Source organism: Patagioenas fasciata, chromosome 1 (genome assembly GCF_037038585.1).
Source record: "Patagioenas fasciata isolate bPatFas1 chromosome 1, bPatFas1.hap1, whole genome shotgun sequence".
Lineage (NCBI taxonomy): Eukaryota > Metazoa > Chordata > Aves > Columbiformes > Columbidae > Patagioenas > Patagioenas fasciata.
In genome coordinates this window covers 98,764,239-98,784,986 of record NC_092520.1, presented here as the reverse complement: position 1 = coordinate 98,784,986, position 20,748 = coordinate 98,764,239, and the positions used below count along the sequence as shown (strand labels likewise).

Genomic DNA, 20,748 nt, shown 5'->3' with positions numbered 1-20,748 from the left:
CTGGCCACCGGCCCGCTCTGCCGGACACCCGCACCGCCCCGTCGGGCCGTGCCCCGCCCGAAAGCCCGAACCGGGCGGGAGGGCGAGAACTGGAGGGGCGTGGCTGGGAAAGGCCCCTCCCTTAGGCGGTAACCATTGGTGGAGGTTGTGGGGGGCCCGCCCAGGGGCGGGTCCGAGGCGGGCGGGACGGCGCGGCGCTGTCCGCCCCACAGAGCCGGGCCGGGGCTGGAGCCGCCGGCGCCGTGGGAGGGCGGGAGGGAGTGAGCGACCGAGACGGAGGCAGCGCCATGGCCGAGAAGTACGACGTGGTCGTGGTCGGAGGCGGCATCTCAGGTGGGTCCTGGAGGGGAGCGGCGCGGCCACCGGCATCCGACGGCCTCTCTGGGGTCATCACCCCGGGAGCGGTCCCGGAGCCTGTCCTGCGGGCGGGGACGGCGGGGGGACACGGGTGCTCCCGGCCGAGCAGCCCGGGGCCTCGGGGAGGCGGGTCTGGGGGTGGCTTGTTCTCACGGCTGGCGTTGGGCGATGGTCTTCGGAGGCTTCAGATAAACTAGGGGGAAAAACAAAAAAAAAGGGAAGAAATATCGAGGTCATATTTTAGGATGTATCCCCTTCTTTTTGCACTGATGAGTACTTCGTGCTCATTTGAAGAGAATTCATAGGTAAACTGACTTTATAAATGTCTACAGGTGTAGGAGAATGCAGGGATACAGGCTGGGATTTCTGCATCACAGGAAATATGATCTTCTCGAATTGTGGGGGTTTTAGGTTGAACTTGCAGTGCTGACGCTTGTATTTGTTTGATAAATACTGCAGAAAGTCATCTGGGAATATCTGCAAAAGCACGTTGGGTTTTGTTACTGTGAGAAGAGCTGTTCTCCATAGACAGCCAAATTCTCCTAATGCGACAGACTTGGAAAAGTACTTTTCAAAATAGTATTCAGATCTCTTTTAACATTAACAAGTGCGTTGTGGTTTCTGATCGTTGTCCTTAAAAATTAAGTGACTATTCTAATGGAACCTGATGGTACCTAGGATGAGAATGTTGGTATGTTGGAGAAAATGTGTGTTTGGTTTGTCCATCAGATAAACACTGTCTTAGCAACTTTGGCCAGATTTCACTTTTCAGGGAGTGTTTACTTCATTAGTGGTTCAGGAAAAATGAGTTACGCGACTGAGTGACTTCAGTGATACTACATCCATTATTGCTATAGCTAAAATTAGCTTTTGTTAGGACTGAGAAGGTGTCCCTTAATCTGCAGTGTATTAATGCACAAACCAGCAAATTATTTACTAAATTGCATTCTTTCATTTGCTAAGACAACAATAATTGTTTAAATAATTATTTGTGATAATGTAATTATGTAAATAATCTGTAGTATCGCTGAACAGAAAGAAAGATTTTGGACCCAGATTTCTTGCTTTTTAGTTTTACCAGCTGCCTGGGTGTTTTCCTGCTAGCACAAGCATTTGGTCTTTGTCTTTAAGGTTCCTGTAATGCACAGTGTGCCCTTAGGGAATTACCACCCGTACTGTGGGCAGCTCATGGCAAACTGATCTTAATATGGTTATTACGGCTCTTAGGAAGCTCTTCTTCCCTTTAGGATACCTTGCTCCTCCAGCTTTCCAACCTGTAGCAGTGTTTTGGAAAACGCATTGAGCAATTCTAAGTGATATCTTGCCTCCCTGGTGCAAGAATCAGTAACATACTTCAGAACACTTACACCTTGGACTAAAGCCTGATGTGGGGTCTGAAATGGAGCCAAACAGGAAATTTCAAGGCTTTACACTCCCAGAAAATTTGTCAGTGGCATTAGGAAGACAAATAAACATGTCAGAGCACTCTTGGGGTACAGGAACATTTTTCTTGCCAGTGGAAAGCCTTATGTCATACAAGTGGCATAGAAATTGGTCTTTGCCTATTATGAGTTAGAACAGACATCATTTTAAGAAAGCAGCCTTTGAACAGTGGACAATTAATGCTTTATTTTGTAATTAATCCATCTTTGTAATTCCTATCAGCTTTTAGTTTGTTTTGCTTTTCACACAGCTTCTCTATCGCTATTGTTCCTGTACAAATATAGCTACACCTCAGTTCTGTAAGAGGTTAGACAGGGCTGCTTTCTCTTCTTAAAAAAAAGTAATCTGCATCTACAATTTTGGTTCTGGTGAGATGAATAGTAAAACACCCGCCAGTATGGACAGGGTTTCTCCTTCTACATGTCTCTGACTCCAGTCTTGACTTGCTGCTGCTTTTGTATCTGAAGATATATTTGAAATTGCTTCATCTGATGAGATTACTGTCTTCTCTCCTTCTACTATATCTTAAAAACTCATTACCTGATACTTGCAGGAAAGGATGAGAAACTTTGGGATAAACTGGTTCTTTATTAGGAATATGTGAAATGTATTTCAGGTATAAGCATGCTACTTGTTACATTGTAGACTTCCCAGCAGTGAGATTGTGGCTTTTAAAAATATTTGTACAAGATTTGGAAAATGAAGCTCAAATCCTGATTGGCACCTCTGGATATATCCATTCCTTAATGTGAAGTATGGTCTTGAGAGCCAGTTTCTGTACAGCCTAAGGCACAGGTCTTGCTCATGCTCCTGCTCTCTGTACCCATGCATCTGTACGTGGCCCTTCACAGGGACACAGAACCCACTCCGCCTGTAGGAAGCTGCAACCTGGGAATCGAGGGACCTTCTGTAAAGAGTGCTTCACAGCAGGGAAGCTCTTGCAAGATGAACTTGGCTCTGGTGGCCTCTACTGCTGAGATTTGTCTGCTGTACCCCATGGAATCATGTTCGAACGGTCCAGATGGCATCAGCAAGTGCGTTTGGACCCCTACAGAGCGGGAGCTGCAGAGCTTGGGCTAGATTCCTCTTTTTACGTGCGTGTGCATGTTAAAAAATGTGGATGGTGGCCAGGAAAGGCCCCAGGCACATGTTTGTATCATTCTTAATGGATAGTGTCCCCTATAACACAGTTAATATTAATTATAACATTTTATACTCAAACATATTAGATAAACTGATGCCTGAAGTTAAAGACTTTCCCTATAGCCATGGGGGGTTCTTGTTTGTATTCCCTGAATATTGCTCCTATTTTCTATTTATAGGGGTTTTCTGCTGAAATGAAGAGGGTGTTCTGGCTTGAATTGGTTTTGACCTTTTTCTTCTGCATTTGTTTTCTTGTGCATGTTTGTTAAACACAATAAGCTGACAGCATGTGATGTGCCATGGATGCTTGTCTGATCAGTTGGCAGGACTGTAAACGTAATATCCCATCAGACAGTCCTCTGGTGCTTGGATTAATGGGCTACATTAGTTGAAGACGAGGAGATTGTCATCCTCTATGTGGACTAACTACTGTATTAACGGTTTCCAGAAGTTGTCCCTTTTATGCAGGAAGTCACTGCCCTACTTTTGACACATCATCCCCATCCCAGCTCTGTTATCCATTCCCCAAGCTAAGACCATAATTACAGGGAAATTCAGATTTTGGCTCCCTAGCCGTAGGATAGGGCATACTGGCTTGCTCTGAGGCAAGACATGGGTTGTAAGGAGGTCTGGGATGCTCTGTCAGTCCTTGGGAACTGCTCATTAACAACTGAGCTGCATTAAGTGCTTGGAGAGTTTTGACAGAAACCTCAGATATTTCAGCTTTTGAGATCTAGAAAATGGCTGCTGCTTACCTGGAACCTGTAATTCCTCAAAACTTTCTAACTGACCTTATTGGGTCATATTTTCACATGGATAACAAAATGCACTGTGTTGACTCAAAGGCTACCTCCTTGCCAAATTGCAAGTTGCTGCTAGAACTTCCAAAGTAGGAAAAAAAAAAAAAAAGCCAACAGTTTTCAGAATCAAAGAAGAATGTTTGTTTCCAGAAGGCTTAGAAATAGCCAGCCAATTTTGACTAAGATTTTCCAGGGGAAAATTAAAAAAAAAAAAAAAAAGAAAAAAAAGGAAAAGAGGCAGCCTGAAAAACACACCCTGAAAATTTAAGCTTAAGTAGTTCAAAAGTTGGCAAAAAAAAAAAAAGAATGTAAGCAAAACACCCCAACTTTTCCAACATGAAGCTTAGGGTACATTCGTACGCCAGCCTCACCTTACACTTGAATTTTGGACACTGGAAGCCCAGTTTATCAAAAGATGGCATGGAGAATTTAAAATGTTTGTCTGCGTAATGCAAACCAGAGACACGTCAGATAAGAAATATGTCCAGAAGCAGGCAAGTCCAAGAGAACTTGTACGCAAGTATCTTTTGGAAGAAATTTCAGCACATCATGTTACAAACAGAAGACACAAGGGAAACACAGCTGTAATTGAAACTTGCACTGAAGATTATCGTTCTTTGACACAGGCAGTTCTTATTTCCAAATGAAACCACATTTGTTCCTAGCTCAAAACAGGGAGATCTCATGGCTCAACAAAATAGACACTTAGGTTTGCCAGCCACATGCAGAAAACAGCACTGTTTTCTGTTGCACTTATGGAGGGGTCCAAGTGCCACAAATTGTAGGAGAATCTGGGTTGTAAAAATAGTAGTAATTAGTCCTGATATTGCAACAAAACATATGCTATACTATTAAGGCTTTTTTTTTTCCCCTCTTCATGGAAGAGCACTATGTGTTGGCATCTCCTCCTCCATGGTGTGTGATTGACAACTCCACCACTTGAGCTACCTACGCATTGGCTGTAGTCTCTGAATGAAAGACCGAATGATGAGGAAACACAGATTTTCCTTGCCTGCTATAATGGCACGACAACTTATGTTGTATACTGCTCTGTTTGTTATGAAGGCATGCCAAGCTGCTGGTGGGTGGTAGTGTCAGATAAACTGTCAAATACACAGTTACTGGTAGAAGGTATAATCAGTCCCCCCTTTGTAAATCTAGAATAGTTTTCAGTAGATTTTTTTTCTAGTGTCACTTCTAAATTTACCCAGAATTTGACCTGTAGGAATGTCATAGCTGGTTCCTAAAATGTATCCTGTGTTCATCTCTTTACATCTGCCCTGTGCTGGGCTCCGGCTACCGCGTTTCTTCCATTGCTTTCTAGATCCAAGAGGAAAGCTGATGATTGGTGATAATATTGTCACTTGATACCAGAAATTCCTATAAGCCATTTTCTTTGGATGCAGAAATAAATATAAATGTTTCACAGAGCTCTCAGTTCCCCATGTACTGCTTGCAAGCTGACTGCTGTTATGAGAATAGTTTACAGCAGGAACAAAGCATTCAGACCCCTATATAAAATGTCGTAGATGATATGTACAATACTCACGAATAAGCAGAAATACCAATTTCCATTTGCCATCTTCTACATAATGTGTTCTAATGTTTTGCTCCTAAACATGCAAAACCTTATGATGTGGGGCATAGATTTTGGTTAAGACGCTCTTTTGTGTTATGCTCAGTGCTAGATGTTTAGTTTTGGCCAAAATATGGTTGTGATGTGTTCATTATACAACCAGATGTAGAAATATTATTTTCTTCATCTTTCATCATAGTCTTCATGTGGTTTTCTATAGTAGATGCATCATTTAAAAACATTGTCTAACCCAGGGGGTAACCTGTAGAGTCACAGCTGGTTCTACTCCTGAGTGAAGAATGTGTCAGGTTTGTTTCTGGCAAAACCACAGTATACACTAGCATGATTCATAGGTTAGCAAATTCAGAGCTCCTAAGAGAGCGCTGTAAACCTATGGTTTATCGTTGAGGAACAGATGTTGCACCATGCCTTAGGCTTAAGTGAAAGGTGTTGAAAAGTAGGAAAGAGTATTAACTTGGTAGGTCTGAAGTTTCAAGAGTGTTATTTACTACAGCTAGCAAAGAAATAGCCAAGTAGTTAGGACAGATCTCTAAATATTCTAGCATAACAAAACCAGAAATGGGACAGGTATTATGTCTTTCCCAGGAATACCAGTGCTGATGTTCTTCATATTTGTGGTAATGATGTTGTTCAGTTTTGCAGCAACATTTTTTCACATATGTATTTAGCTGAAGGTCACCAATTAACTGGCAAGAATTTATTCTGCATACTGACCAAAACAGATATCAGGAGTTAGAAAATGCGCATAATTACCTTAGATGTTTTCATAAAGTAGAAGGAATCAAACCATCATCATTTTAACTGGTGCTACTCATTTTAATATGTAAGGGGAAGGAAGATGCTCCATTTCTAACCGTGTGCTTATACTAGTTAACCTTTTTCTGCCTTTGTTTTGGGGGAGGAGGACAGAGTTATTCTGGGGAAGAGTTGTTTACTGGAATGGGCTCCAGGCTTGAAAATCGCAGTGGGTGTGTACGGAGAAGTAGATTTAGCCTCAGGATACAATTCCTTCTTCCTGCCCACTGTGTTTCTGTTAACATTGTCCATGAGAATCTGTCTTTGTATCCTTCAGAACAAGGCTTGCGACTGTTGAAAGCATTTAGACAGTAGTGCCATTGAAAGCAGTTAGAGTGGCTTCATCTCGGTTGGACAATGTACTCTGTAATAGAAAATATTTATTCTCTTTTGGTTGAAATCTCTGGTGAATAAACTGGATTATTTTTGATGGGGGCGGGGGGAAGAATTTACAAAAAGAACTGGAAAACGTTTACCCGAAAACTGTGAAATAAGTAAATGCAACCTCATCCCTGGTATCAAGTATTCTAAAACAAGGATTGTGAAAGAACATATGCAAAGATAAAATACAGTTTCTGATAAACAGAAAGTTAGCAATGTTATGGTATTAGGCAATACTGAAGAAGGAATGAATGTAGACTTGTGATCCGCCCTGTATATTCCTGCTGTTTTGTGCAAATTTAAGGGGCTGTAATTTAATCAATAAGTTTTTTTCATTTTCTGTGGCATTTTTAATACTTCAAATCTTTAGTCTGTGAAGGAAAACAATTATTTCATTCTTAGTCTTCTATATGTTGTTGCCCATTAGTGATTTCTCTGGTCGGTTTGGTGTAACTGAGTACATTTTAACTATATTTTAATGTTTATTTAAGTACTATCATGTGTACAAAAATGCCAATGAAAAGAAAATTGGGGGGTGGGGGAGAAGGAGAAGAAAGAAGTGAGGAGATTTTGCCCTACAGTCATGGTAGAAATGTTTTGTCTCTCTTATTGACAGGTTCATGTTTACTTGGCAAAGAGACTTCTAGTTGAATAATGAGAGCTGATTCAAAGGTGACCATTGCCACATTTAATTGCTCAATTGTGTTTGGAAAAAGTTAAGTCTTCCATCAGGGAAGCAGTAAAATTAATTGCAGCATTAGCATGCAGTTACAGTGGAACTTTAATGAGGATATATCGACAATTGTCTCACTTTACTGATGTATTATGAGAAAAAAAGTTTAAAAAGTATTCCTCTGCTAAAATTAGAAAAATGTAACAGTTTTCCAGAAAGATGTTTTTTTTGCTTATGTTATTCAGTTAAAGCCTGCTAGAACAGTGCGATAATGGGTCAGTAGTTTCTCACACAATGTAATTCTCCCACTCCATGTACAGTACGGTGGATTAGCACAGATTTTACAAAGGAATGTTGTATTAATTTGGTTTTGGTAAACTTTCAGCCCGATGGTGGGTGTGTAAAAGGCAAATGCACTTTGTCGAAGAAGCTAGCAAGTAAGCAAGCAACGTAGCTAGAAAACCAGCAGACAGTTACCTTTTCAGTAGTAACAGGTAATTTTCCCTGCCTTTGTTTTGGTGTGCTTAATATAATACGTATGTAGTGGCTCAGTTTGAAGGGTTAAAAGGTTAATGGTGTCAGAATATCATCACTCTCCTTCACTGCCCTTCATTACCCTGTGTGGATACTGCCCTAGCATGTTTGGGAGATGCTCAGCATACATCATGTAAGAAGTACTGTCTGGGAAAGATGTTGGTGATTTTTGCTTCCAGTCATGGTGTGGCAGTTAATCTGTTTAATGTACTGGATTTACAGAGCCTAGATTTTGAAAAGTAGAATCACTATACTATTACGATAGACTTACTATCACACTTTCAGCCTCACCTCCATCCCTGGAAAGGTGATGGAGCAGCTCATTCTGGGCATCATCTTCAAGTATGTGGAGGAAAAGGAGGTTATCAGGAATAGTCAGCATGGGTTCACCAAAGGGAAATCATGTTTGACCAACCTGATTGCGTTCTATGATGGTATGACTGGCTGGGTAGACGAGGGGAAAGCAGTGGATGTTGTCCACCTTGACTTCAGCAAGGCATTCGACACCGTCTCTCACAACATCCTCATAGGCAAACTCAGGAAGTGCAGGCTGGATGAATGCACCGTGAGATGGATCATGAACTGGTGGGATGACAAAGCTCAGAGGATTGTGATCAATGGCGAAGAGTCTGATTGGAGGCCTGTAGTTAGTGGTGTTCCCCAGGGGTCAGCGTTAGGTCCAGTCTTGTTCAACCTGTTCATCAATGACCTGACTGAAGAGACTGAGTGCACCCTCAGCAGGTTTGCTGATGATACCAAACTGAGAGGAAGGGCAAACACAGCAGAAGGCTGTGCTGCCATTCAGTGAGACCTGGACAGGCTGGAGGACTGGGCAGAGAAGAACCTGATGAAGTTCAACAAGGGCAAGTGAAGGGTCTGTACCTGGGGAGGAATAACCCCAGGCACCAGTACAGGTTAGGGGCGGACCTGCTGGAAAGCAGCTCTGCAGAGAAGGACTTGGGAGTTCTGATTGTCAGCAGTTTGACCATGAGTCAACAATGTGCACTTGTGGCCAAGAAGGCCAACGGTGTCCTGTGGTGCATTAAGAAGAGTGAGACCAGCAGGTTGAGGGAGGTTATCCTCCTCCTCTACTCTGCCCTGGTGAGGCTGCATCTGGAGTTCTGTGCTCAGTTCTGGGTTCCCCAGTTTAAGAAGGACAAGGAATTACTGGAAGGAGTCCAACAGCAGGCTATGAAGATGATTAGGGGCCTAGAGCACCTTTCTTATAAGAATGAGAGAACTGGATCTGTTCAGCCTGGGGAAGAGAAGGTTTAAAGGGGATGTCATCAATGTTTATAAATATCTCAAGGGCTGGATGTCAAGAGGATGGGACCAGACTTCTTTCATTGGTGCCCATCAATAAGATGAGGGTCAATGGGCACAGACTGAAGCACAGGAGGTTCCATCTGAACATGAGGAAAAACTTCTTTACCTTTAGGATGCCAGAGCACTGGAACAGGCTGCCCAGAGAGGTTGTTGAGTCTCCTTCTCTGGAGACATTCAAAACCCATCTGGACACATTCCTGTGTGGTCTGCTCCAGGTGAACCTGCCTTAACAGAGAGGTTGGACTAGATAATCTCCAGAGGTCCCTTCCAACCCTAACCATTCTGTAACCATTCTTGTAACCCCAGTATTGAGGCAACTTGGAATTACTCTTGTAAACACTAATTTGATAAAGGCTTCCTTAAAAATAGGGAAATATTTCCCACATTATGGGTCTCAATTGGGAACTGAGCTCAGGTCTCTTAAGTCCCAGCCTTGTGCTGTATCTGTAGAGTTGAACATTTTTCTCCTATGAGGTTGAGACATGCTTTGTTGTATTTTCCATTAGACTACATACAAAATTCAGTTTTGTTCAGCATCTCTGTTTCAACCATGGTCTATGTCTGGTAGTCTGCAGATTGGCATAAATCCATCTTAGTTTCTTTTTTTTTTTTTTTTAGCTGTATATCCAGTGTTTTGATGCACTTGAAACTACTTTGATTGATAGGATTATGACAATTTTCTGAAATGAAAGCAGCAGTAGTATCATCTGTAGCAGCAGTAATTCTGAGTCCTCGATAGCGCTGCAAAATCAATAGGAACAGAGCTCTCCTGCATGGTGCCTTCAGACAGGTGGGAGCTTGGTGTGAGATTACCATAGAAACCCTTGTGGAGGATGTATAAGTCATCTTGCCTTGTTTATTCTCATCTAATAACAAGTGAATTTCTACAGCCAGATACTTCAAATGAGGCATGGTTTTGGCAGTCTCCTTTCATCTTCCTGAGGCAAGTAATCTATTTCTAATTCATAGAATTAGAGTAATATCTGGAAAGAGCATGGCCAGTGGTTCAGGATGATTTGCGGCTTTATCTCTAGACTACACTTGGAGGAGGTGGAGGAAGCAATGGGGCACAACAGAAGCCTCAGCTGTGACAGACATGTCTGTGCTGCAGACATACAGGATTACACAGGTGCCTTTTGAAATACCTGGCATGAATCTTGTCTGTGGCCTGAGACATCACAGCACAATACTGGATTTGGCCCTGTATGGCATGCTCGCAGATCATGGTGGGTATCCCCAATATCAGCCCTCAGAAAAGAAAGTTTAGGGAAGACCTCATCACCAAGTTCCAGTATTTAAGGGGTAGCTACAAAGAAGGTGAAGACTGTTTTTACAAGGAGTCACACTGAAAAGACAAGGGGTAATGGGTATAAGTTGCTCCTGGAGAGAATCTGATTGGACACAAGAGAGAAACTTTTCACTCTGAGAACAATCAATCATTGGAATAATCTCCCCAGGGAAGTGATGGATTCCCCAACATCAGACACTTTCAAGACTCCACTGGACAGGGTGCTGGGCCATCTTGTCCAGACTGTGCTTTTACCAAGAAAGGTTGGACCAGATGATCCTTGTGGTCCCTTCCAACCTGGTGTTCTATGATTTTATGAATACCCTAGGACATTGTGGCTGGTATCAGAGCCAACGTGCTCTGGAAGGCTGTTGGTTTAGAGCAGCACTCTCATTACAGGAGGCCCTTATAGTATGAAGGTCCTGCCCTCCCCCTTGACAGCTTCTGGAAGATGTGGGATGCCCTCTGGGGAAGTAGGGGAGGTGAGAGGCTAGCTCCATGTGGCCTGAGGGGAGCTGACCAGGCAGGGACAGGGCAAGGAACTGGAAAGGAGAGGATCTCATTCCTTCCTGTCTCTCATTCTCACCCCATTGATCAAACAAATAAATGTTCTCTCTCTGACATCCAGTCCTGTAGAGGGTACTGGAAAAGCAACAAAAGTCTTGAAAATTCAAGTTATGGAGAAGATAAAGACAAACTATGCCATCTATTTGGAGGTTAATTGTGTATCAAAAGCACATAGGCTTCACGACCTGTGGGATGCTTAAGATATACCTGTGGAAGCCCCTGTATCTGGTGCACTTTGGTTACACCAGAATGGAGCTGAAAAGCTGGGTTCGACAGACAGTTACATAGAGCTACTCCATGTGTAGGTGTTGTTGCTAGCCCTTCATTTTAAAAGAAACATGTTTCCATGCTTTAAACAAAGAAATGTGTAGTAATAATATTTTTCAGCAACATATTTTGCCATGTTTTTATTTCTGAGTTGGGCTCTCTCCCAGTTGCCAGTAAGCCATCACTGTCTAAATGTATCTCTTGCCATTTCCCAGTCTGTGTGGCTCTGAAGCCTTTTTTTTGAGGGGACCACTATCTATGGTGGCACTTGGGTTAACAATAATGAAACTAAAAACCTGTAAGGCTGTAATGCAAGAGGTACAGTTTAATAAGCAAACAGGTTAGAGAACCTCAGTCATGTTACAATGTGTTCTTCATCCTTTAGCAGTCCTTCTTTATTTGGATGTATTGGATAATTAAACTCGTAATAAGCCCCATTTCCCACCAAGTCCATTGCAACTGTTATTCTTCCTAAACAACCGTGGCTTGAATATAGATACCGTATACTGCATGAAAAGATAGTCTTAGACAATGAGGATTTGCATTTTTTTTTCACACCTAGGCCAGATTTTTGCTGGTTTATGTTCCATAGGGTAACACACAAATGCACTGTGTGTTTTTTCAAAACTTGTATATCTACAGTAAACTTTCTTACAAAAGAATTACCCACTCATGCTGGAGTGCCCAGTGGTATTTACACAGAATAGAGAAATTAAGGCTTTTATTTTATATATGTAGGAAATCCACTTTTGTGACAAAACCCACTATGTATTTTGAAAAATCATTTTTCCTGGAATTAAAAAAAAAAAAAGCCACTGTAGTTTGTGTTTGCAACATTCTAGACTTGTGTCTTCTATGTTTGTGTTGGGGACAAAGAGAACATAATCACAGAAAGGACTGAAGAATTTATTATTAAAAAAAAATTGTAAAATGTCCATAGACTTCCATGTAGAAAAAAAAATAATCAAAAATTACTGAAAGAAATTAGATCAAGTTATAAGATGTTTGCTTAATTGACAAATGGTTTGCATTAAAAAGCCAAAAACAAACAAAAAACCCCATACAACAACAAAACCCAGAATATTAAATAGATGGAAGAATTAAGTATACTTCTGCTCCAGCAGCAATCTAAATAATATGATGCAAGGACGTAAAATTATTTTTAGATGAGTACTGAACTTCCTCAATTCTGGTTCCAGTGAATGGTGTTCCACTTCCCCATTAAAAGCTTACATGCACGGAAGCTTATGGGTGATTCTATATTGTTCTCAGAACAAATGAGTGTACTTAATGCTGCCCAGAACAATTCCTCTCCTCTGGTCTTTTCAGACGTGCATTCTCTGTAGGCTCCGAAACGGTTGTTTTTAATCACATTTTGAGGTAGTACAATAAACATGAATATAATATTATCATTCCTCCCTGCAGGGTATCTTGGAAGTTCTGATCAATAAGGCTGGCTTTCATATACTTAAGGAGGGGAAACAACTCCAAAGAAATAATACCTCAGTGCCAAGTTGGCCTGCAGGGCAATGGGATAATCTGATTTCACAAACTCATGATTGCTTTTTACAATTTCAGCTTGCATTTGTCAAAAGCAAGGAGAACTCCTGTCCAATTGAATTTTCAGTTGTTTCTAGTGCCTCCCCCACAAAGTCCCATAATTAGATGATTTTTGCTGTTACCATAATTCCTTTTATAAAGTATCTACATACAGCCTGTTTGATTGCCATGGTCAAACCCATGTTTAAAATGAATCTTGATAGTGAAACAGGCTTTCTTTCTGCATGCGAATGAGGACAACAGGTAGCAATAGAGTGGAGAGTTGATGAATGAGAAGTTGGAAGCCCACTTTGCTGAAAGATGCCTATTTAGTGTATTGTTACTTCTATCACTTTAGCACTGCAAGCCCCACAAGCTGATTCATACCTTCCTATATGCTGCACAAATTAAGAATAAGATGTGTGACCCTTAATAATTCTGTTTTTAAAATGCCAAAATGCTAACCTTAAGGAGGAAACTTGAGTCTGTGAATGCTGTTTATGGAGACAAATAGTTATAATTGCAGCTAAGCAGCAGCCACATGATTTCTGTGGTAAGACACCATGATACATTTCTGATTTCTCTCAGGAATTTTTGAGAACGGTATTGAAATCTCTGACTTTGAAGCTTCGGTTCTGTTTTTGACCATTAATGTGGCTGATTGCTGCCCCTTGCTTTAAAGAACTTCCTCTTTTTCTGGTAGGTCTGTCTGCTGCCAAATTGCTGTCTGAGTCTGGGGTCAGTGTGGTGGTTCTTGAGGCCCGGAACAGAGTTGGCGGAAGGACGTTCACTATCAGGGTAAGTGCTTCATGAGATACTTGACTCTCAGTTGTGCTGGTCTGCATCATGGCAAATATCACTCCTATTTCAAAGAGGTGCAAGAAGCAGGACCCAGGGAACTACAGATCAGTCAGAATCAACTCAATCCCCAGGGAAGCAGTAGAGCGACTAATCCTGGGCACCATTTCCAGGCACTTGAAGTACAAGAAAGTCATCAGCATGAATTCACCAAGAGGAAGTCATGCTTGACCAACTAGATAACTTTCTGTGATGAAATGACTGGATGGGTAGATGAGAGAAGAACAGTGGATATTCTCTACCTAGATTTCAGTAATTCAACACTGTGTCCTGTAAGATCCTCATAGAAAAGCTAATGAAGTATGGGCTAGTTGAACAGACAGTGAGGAGGACTGAAAACTGGCTAACAGCCTGGGCCAGAGGATTGTGATTGCTGGTATGAAGGCTAGATGGAGGTCAGTAACTTGCTGTGTACCCCAGGAATCAATACTGGGTCTGGTCCTGTTCAGCATCTTCATTAATGATCTGGATGATGAAGGAACTGGAGCATCTGTCCTATGATAAAAGGCTAAATGAACAGGCACTGTTCAGCCTGGAGAAAAGATGACTGATGGGGGATCTCATCAGTATGTAGAAGGGAAGGAAGGAAGGAAGGAAGGATGCAAAGATAATGGAGACAGGCTCTTTTCAGCGCTACCCAGTGGCAGGACAAGAGGCAATGGGCAAAACCTGAAACACGGGAGGATCAGACCATCTGAACATTAGGAAACACTTTTTTACTGTGAGAGTGACCAAGGACTGTCATGGGTCTCCTAGGGAGGTTGTGGCATCTCCCTCCTTGGAGATATTAAAAAGCTGTCTGGATGCAGTCCTGAGCAACTGACTCTAGGTGACCTTACCAGAACAGGAGGGATTGGACCAGGTGACCTCCAGAGGTCCCTTCTGATCTCAATCATTCTGTGATTCTGTTGGGTTTGACATCATTAGCTAGGGTAAGAGAGGGAGAAGAGTTTGCAAAGGAGACAGGTATCTCAAGTTGCCATCTCTTTTGTCACGTAACAGAGCTCTGTTTGGACAGGTTGCATTGCAATATATGCCAGTGGGCTTCTCTTGACAGGAAATGCTTTAAAACTGGTCCCTAAGCAATTCTGAGAGCCATCAAATGGGATTTGGGTGCCTAACCAGAAGTGTGTAGTGCCATTTTAGCTGCCCTAGGATACCTCGCCTGGCCTCCAGCTGCAAGTCTTCTGTGGGTTGTGAGTCAAATTTGTCAGCCTTACACAGAAGTCTTGGATACCTTGGGGTGTCTAAAATGGTGTTAAACATCTGTATTAAGGTAGTTGAATTCCACCCACACAGTCCATACTCTGTCCATGGCAGTATCTGTTCTGCCTCTACAAAGTGAAATGTCATCTGAGATAAGGAGTGTCAAAGCATTTCTCATTTCTGCCTCACTTTGCATACTGTAACAGGCATGATAGCTAAGAGCCCTATAAGAACCAGCCTGAGCACAGCTAGACGTCATTACAGCTCAGACATACATTTTAAAATGGCTGAAAATGATCTGAAATAACACTCCTGCTTTTAAAACTGAACCACATCTTGATTGCTGTTAACAAGCAAATGAAATAAACAAGTCATCTGTGCCACAGGGTAGCATAATACAGACATTACCTCTGCTTCCCATCCCGGGAAATAGGGGAGATTTAAATTATGTCAGATGACATTGCTGGGGAACCAGAGAGAAACAGTGGTGTTTCAGCAGAAATCATTTTGTGTGAAACATGGAGCATAAACACCATCCTTCTGTGATGCTGAGAATGCGTAGCTTAAAATGCTCACTATAAACAGTCTTAAAAAGAGTTACTGTCTTGGGAAATCGGCCTGCTTGTAATAATATGTGTCCCTGAAACTTTTTGCTCTCTTCCTGCTTCCCAAGTGTGTGTGGTGCTCGTCTGAGGGGTGTGTGGAGCACCTTCGATGGCAGGCATGGCTGGGTCTGCTAGCCAGAGTTCACCAGGCTAGAGCCAAGGTGGGCCGTGCTGGAAAGGAGATTACTCTCCTTGAATACTGCAGTGCAGTGCTCAGCATTTTCAGCATTAAGCCTAAGTAGATATCTACAGAGAGAAAACAAGCCTTGGTGCTGGAGGTGGTTTCAACTTGAGAAATGTTTTGCAATGACAAGAAGAGTAACATGAGTGCTGAATAAGTAGGGTTAGACTTAACTAAAGCATTGATTTGGTTGAATATTTCTTCATATTCTCATATCTTTTGTGAGACCAAAAAGCCAATGCTGAAAACTATAGTGAAATTTAAATGAATTAAATCCAATTGCACATATGTGCATTACAGAGTGAAGACACTGTGATCTGTGTCTGTCATTACAGAACTCTATACTGCCTACTTTTATAACAAGTCAGTCAATACACCTTTTCTCCTGTGCATATAGTTGCAGTGCCAGCCAGTACGCAATAATACTTTCTACTTCTAGATGTTTATACTGAGGAGCTTCCCACCTAGCTTCTGATTCCTGTATTCTTTCTTTTGACAGAACGATCAAGTGAACTACGTAGATGTTGGTGGATCGTATGTGGGACCTACCCAAAACCGAATTCTCCGATTGGCAAAAGAGCTGGGTATTGAGACCTATAAAGTCAATGTCAAGGGCCATATGGTCCATTATAAGGGGGTAGGTATTGCGTCTTTCATTTTGTGATACCTAAAGGTATGACTGAGCTTTGGAAGTCACTGACAGTCATTAGAAGGTTTCATATAAAACTCGCTTTCAGTAATCCAGTAAGGACCTGCTTGAAGTGTTCTTATTCTATTTTAATTTGGAAGTGGAATTGATGGTTCTTGTTTTCTTTTGAAAAGTGTTTAGAAAATTGGACTCACAACAGTTAAAAAATTTGAGATACATTTGATGCCTGATTGTCTTTGAACATATCCTTTGAATAATCTTTTCCTGAAATTTGGAAAATAATTGCTCTGAAATAAAAGCTATATTTAAATAAGGAAAACAAAAATATTGTTGGATACTACTGAATGAGGATACTAGCCAACAGTGTTATGGGACTAGCCTGGGAGAAGTACAACATATTTACTTCACTCATGTAACTAGATTCACAAAAGATCCTTCCCAGTCCTGTAGCATGGGACTCATTTTGCTTACAAGTGGATGTCTGGAAGTTGGACATCTCATCTGAGACTCATTGAGATTCTCTCTCTAGCTAATGGATAGAACAGGCACCTCCCAAGGCTGGCTGCAAGCTTCACATTTGAGATGTGGGGCAGTGGGGGCTCAGATGACCACTCTGGAGTGCGTACTGGTGTGGCTGAAGTGATCTAGAATGAAACCTGTCTTCAGAGGAGCCCTTGCCTTAGTTCTTTAGCTCACCAAAATTTTGCTCAGGTCCTAGTCAGGACCTGCTGCCCAAACCAGTGCAGAGGGAGATGGATGGAGAGAGGCCAAAGAGCCATTGGTATTAGGTACAAGCATCTATCTCCATAACTCACAAACCACTTTACTGTCCAAAGACCATCACTTTTTTTTTTTTTTTTTTAATATCCTTTAATTTTGGTACTGACCAGACTCTGGCAGAACAAGACTTGAAGGCTCTATGAGTCAAAGTTGACATAACACCGCATGATGGATCCTTAACTGATTTAGTTTTTGTTCTCACTTTTTCTTGCTAAGATTAGAGCATTGTATTCATACTGCAAAGTTTTATCATCTGGTTCTGTAACCTCTCCTTACTGGGCAGGTTCATGCCATGCACTTAAGATAGTCACATCTTAAATAGTTGCGTAGCCACTGCATAATGCTCAAAATGTTATTTTACACCACCTGGAGTAAAAATTGGTGTGATTCTACAGCAAGTGGGCTAGGCTGATTTGTACCAGCTAAATGTTTGGGCCACTCTGTTTAATTTAAGCTCAGACATGGATCTCTTAGCATCCCAAAAGGCACTTATCTTCTGTATGTTAAAAAAAGGCTCTAATGGGTTACAGTAATTTAAGCCCTTAAACCATTTTGACACTGAAGCTGCTGCTTTTTTTTGTCCCACATTATATTATGCATGTCCTTTCTAATGACCATGTGATTTTGTAAGTCTTCTTTGAAGTGGAAGCATGTTTCTAAGCAAGGGCCAGCGTTACAAGCTATTCAGCTGGATCACAAGCTGTGGATCAGTTCTAGACTTGACACCATGGTTCTGCCGAGCTAACCAGTGTTCCCAAGGAGATGTAGTCGTTGGAACAGAGTGACAGCAAAGGGTCTTTAAGGTCTCCCAGCATGGACAGATGCCCTTTTTTTTAGGGATCTGTTGTTGAACCCTGTCTTGCATCCCACTTCTATAAGCCTATTGAAAACCATCTGTGCAGTCCTGGCTTTTGACTGGGCTGATGAGTGCTCAGGGCCCTTAGCGCTTACACATTTTATCTACCCTCTGGCACACTGTTATCATGCTGTGATGGTGAGTTGGCCAGGGAGGGATTGGTGCTCTCCTGGCTATAGATGCACCCCTCATATTCATAAAAAATCTCCAGGAACCCAGACACCTGTGGTACTTCCTAGATGACAGAAAATGTGTTAACAAGGAGGTGATTTGATATTAAGGGATCATTGCCTCAGAAATCAAATATTAATCTGAAAGATGGATGTGTTCAGCTTCTTGGGCTAATATTCTGTCAGCCATGGGGAAGCTGCTGCCTTTCAGGTTTGAAAAGTATCACTAAAACTTTTCTCCCTGCCTCTTCATCTGCTGTTTCTGTCACTTGATGTCTGTTGGGGATCGTGTAGCTGGGGCCAGACAGGAAGGTCTCTTCCCAACAGCATTTCCCCAAAATCTGCAATGCTGTGCAGTTTTGTCAAAAGTGAAAGGGAGAGTGTTTTGAGGAATGACTAAACATGGCTTTGGATTTTGTTGTGACAGACATTCAACTGTATATAATCTCCAGGATCCTCAGATTAAGAGATTTTTGGTCTCTTGTTTACCATACTAATTGATTCAGTTTAGCTGTTTCTGAAGATTTTCAGGATACTGCTTGGATTGAGTTAGGTCAAAGTGGAGAAATGGTTTATCCTAGCAGCAGAAGCAGCCAAGGGAAAGTGGAAAACCCTGAAGGGATTTCATGAACTTCTTTGCTCTGAAAAGAATTTTTCCCATATGTGTGTGGAAAAATTCCATGTACTGCAAATTGTTTCGTGTGGGCAGGTTTCCTTTATAGTTACAGTTTATTTGAAAAATCCAAATATGTAGCTATTGTTTATCTTTTTTTTTTTTTTTTTTTTGCTTGCTCATTCTTTCACATCAGTTAGCATGGTGATGTGGACTGCTTTGATGTCAATCAGGAATTTGTTTGTATCCTGTTATCATAAATCTGCAACTTCAAACTGTACATTTTGTTACAAGCCCCATACTTTCTTTCCAGATGAATTGCTCCACGGCTACTGTCCCATAATTCACTGTCAAAGTTTTGATTGCGGGGTGACAATAAAACCATGGCAAATGTATTGCTAACCCTCCCCACTCCCTCTTTAGCCCCTCCCACTCCCCCCTTCCCAGTAAGGCCAGACAATCGGGAGGGAAAGAAGCACAAAGAGAAGAGAGTTGGACAAATTAAAAATGTTTTACTAATGCTACTAATAAAAATAGAGAAAATAATACAAAATATACAAAACCAATCATGACAGTCCCGGCAACTGCTCCAGCAGATGTAGGGCCAGCACCCAAGTCCTGGACTGGACTCTGCAGCCAACCAGAGCTGGATTCAGTCTGTCACTAGGCCTCAGTTCGCAGGGACGACTTGCAAGGTCCTCTCCTAATGTCGGCCATAAGGAAAAAGGGACGAGATCCTTGTGATCTCCTACTTTTATATGAAGTATCACATGAATGGGATGGAATACTTAGTTGATCAGTTTCAGTTCACTACTTCTCATTGCCTGTCTCGTGGGATGTACATCCATCCTTATCAGTCCAGCGACCTTGCATACCATTGCTATGTCTACCAAAACATGTATCTAGCTTTCAGGAAAGCAGTTAGTAAGAAGACTTTAGCTGACAGGGAAGTTCACTAAAAGAGAAACTTGTTTTTAACCAAACCAGGACATTCATCAAGAATGCTTTAGAACTGAGAAAAGGCAGATGTGCTGGAGTTCTTCCTGCCCAGAAGAGGCAGGTAGCTTTTTATTTTTACAGAGATCCTTGCTCTATTTTCAGCTTCTCTTTAGTAGAAGACCCTAGAAAGTAAAGGCATTAGAGTCTTGGTGTGGTATTAACTGTCTCACATAACTGCAGTTCTCTCATATCTGTCAGCAACACCCAGCTTCAGTATACATAAGATTCGTAAATAAAGACCGATTTTCCGTATTTGTTTGGTTATGATTTTCAGAGTAAGGTAACACTTGACAAAAGATGAGCATTTCTATGCAATGCTTCACATTGGCCATCTAGTCTTTTCTTTCCATTCTTTAGATTTAAGAGATAAGGGTGCAGCAGGGAAGTCTGTGACTAAGCCTGTGCAGATCTCCACCAATGTGCAGTTCAGACATAGGAATCACAGGCAGTCCAAAGCACTGCAATGCTCTCAAGGCTAGACCTGTTTGAGAAGGTCCTGGGCAGCGAAGGATACTCACTTGAGGGCTCACATCGCAGGGAGCAGCTGCTCTCACTGCGTGTCCTATGCCCAGTCCAAGGGCAACGTAATCCCTACTCTGGAGCTTGAGGGATGCTCCTCCCATGCATCCTGATGTGTTGCTTGTCCTCAGCACAGCAGGCAGGAGCCAGACTTTCTCAAGGCTGGGAAAATTGACTGCTCCTCTTGCACAAATTGAAACTGAGGGTGGTGTCACAGCTGGGGCAGTTTGGGCTTAATTCCTATAGTTATGGCTATAAGCCACAGCATAGCCCTGGGCAGGGAAAAAACAGACCTTGTAGAGCATGTCTCTGTCTCCTGCCTTCTTTCCAGCCACTGAACTACAGTGCTTGGGGATATTGTTTCCTTTGGATTGACGTGGGGTAACTAATTCAGGCAGGCAGCAGGACTCAAATCTGAGGTCTGCAGCAAAGCATTTGACACACCAGAAAATGAAAAAAAGTTAGATAAACTCTGTGGGTCAGTCAAGCAGCCTTGTGTTAGCATGGGAGCAAAGCCAGTGGGTTATTTGCCTTTCAGTTAAGAAAACAGTAGTTCTCAGAATAATATACCCAGAACAGTATAAACTTGTTTAAAAATGGAA

At 42.0% G+C, this 20,748-nt stretch overlaps 1 protein-coding gene across 1 annotated transcript in view; it reads left to right on the top strand.

Annotated features, from left to right (window-relative positions):
- The first annotated feature begins 232 nt into the window (after window positions 1-232).
- LOC136114784 (amine oxidase [flavin-containing] A-like) overlaps window positions 233-20,748 on the top strand; it is a 41,593-nt gene continuing 21,077 nt past the window's right edge. Inside the window, exons 1-3 of the mRNA XM_065860355.2 lie at window positions 233-333; window positions 13,414-13,508; window positions 16,060-16,197. Coding sequence (XP_065716427.1) covers window positions 288-333; window positions 13,414-13,508; window positions 16,060-16,197 — 279 coding nt within the window. The 5' untranslated portion in view covers window positions 233-287. The remainder of the gene's footprint in view (window positions 334-13,413; window positions 13,509-16,059; window positions 16,198-20,748) is intronic.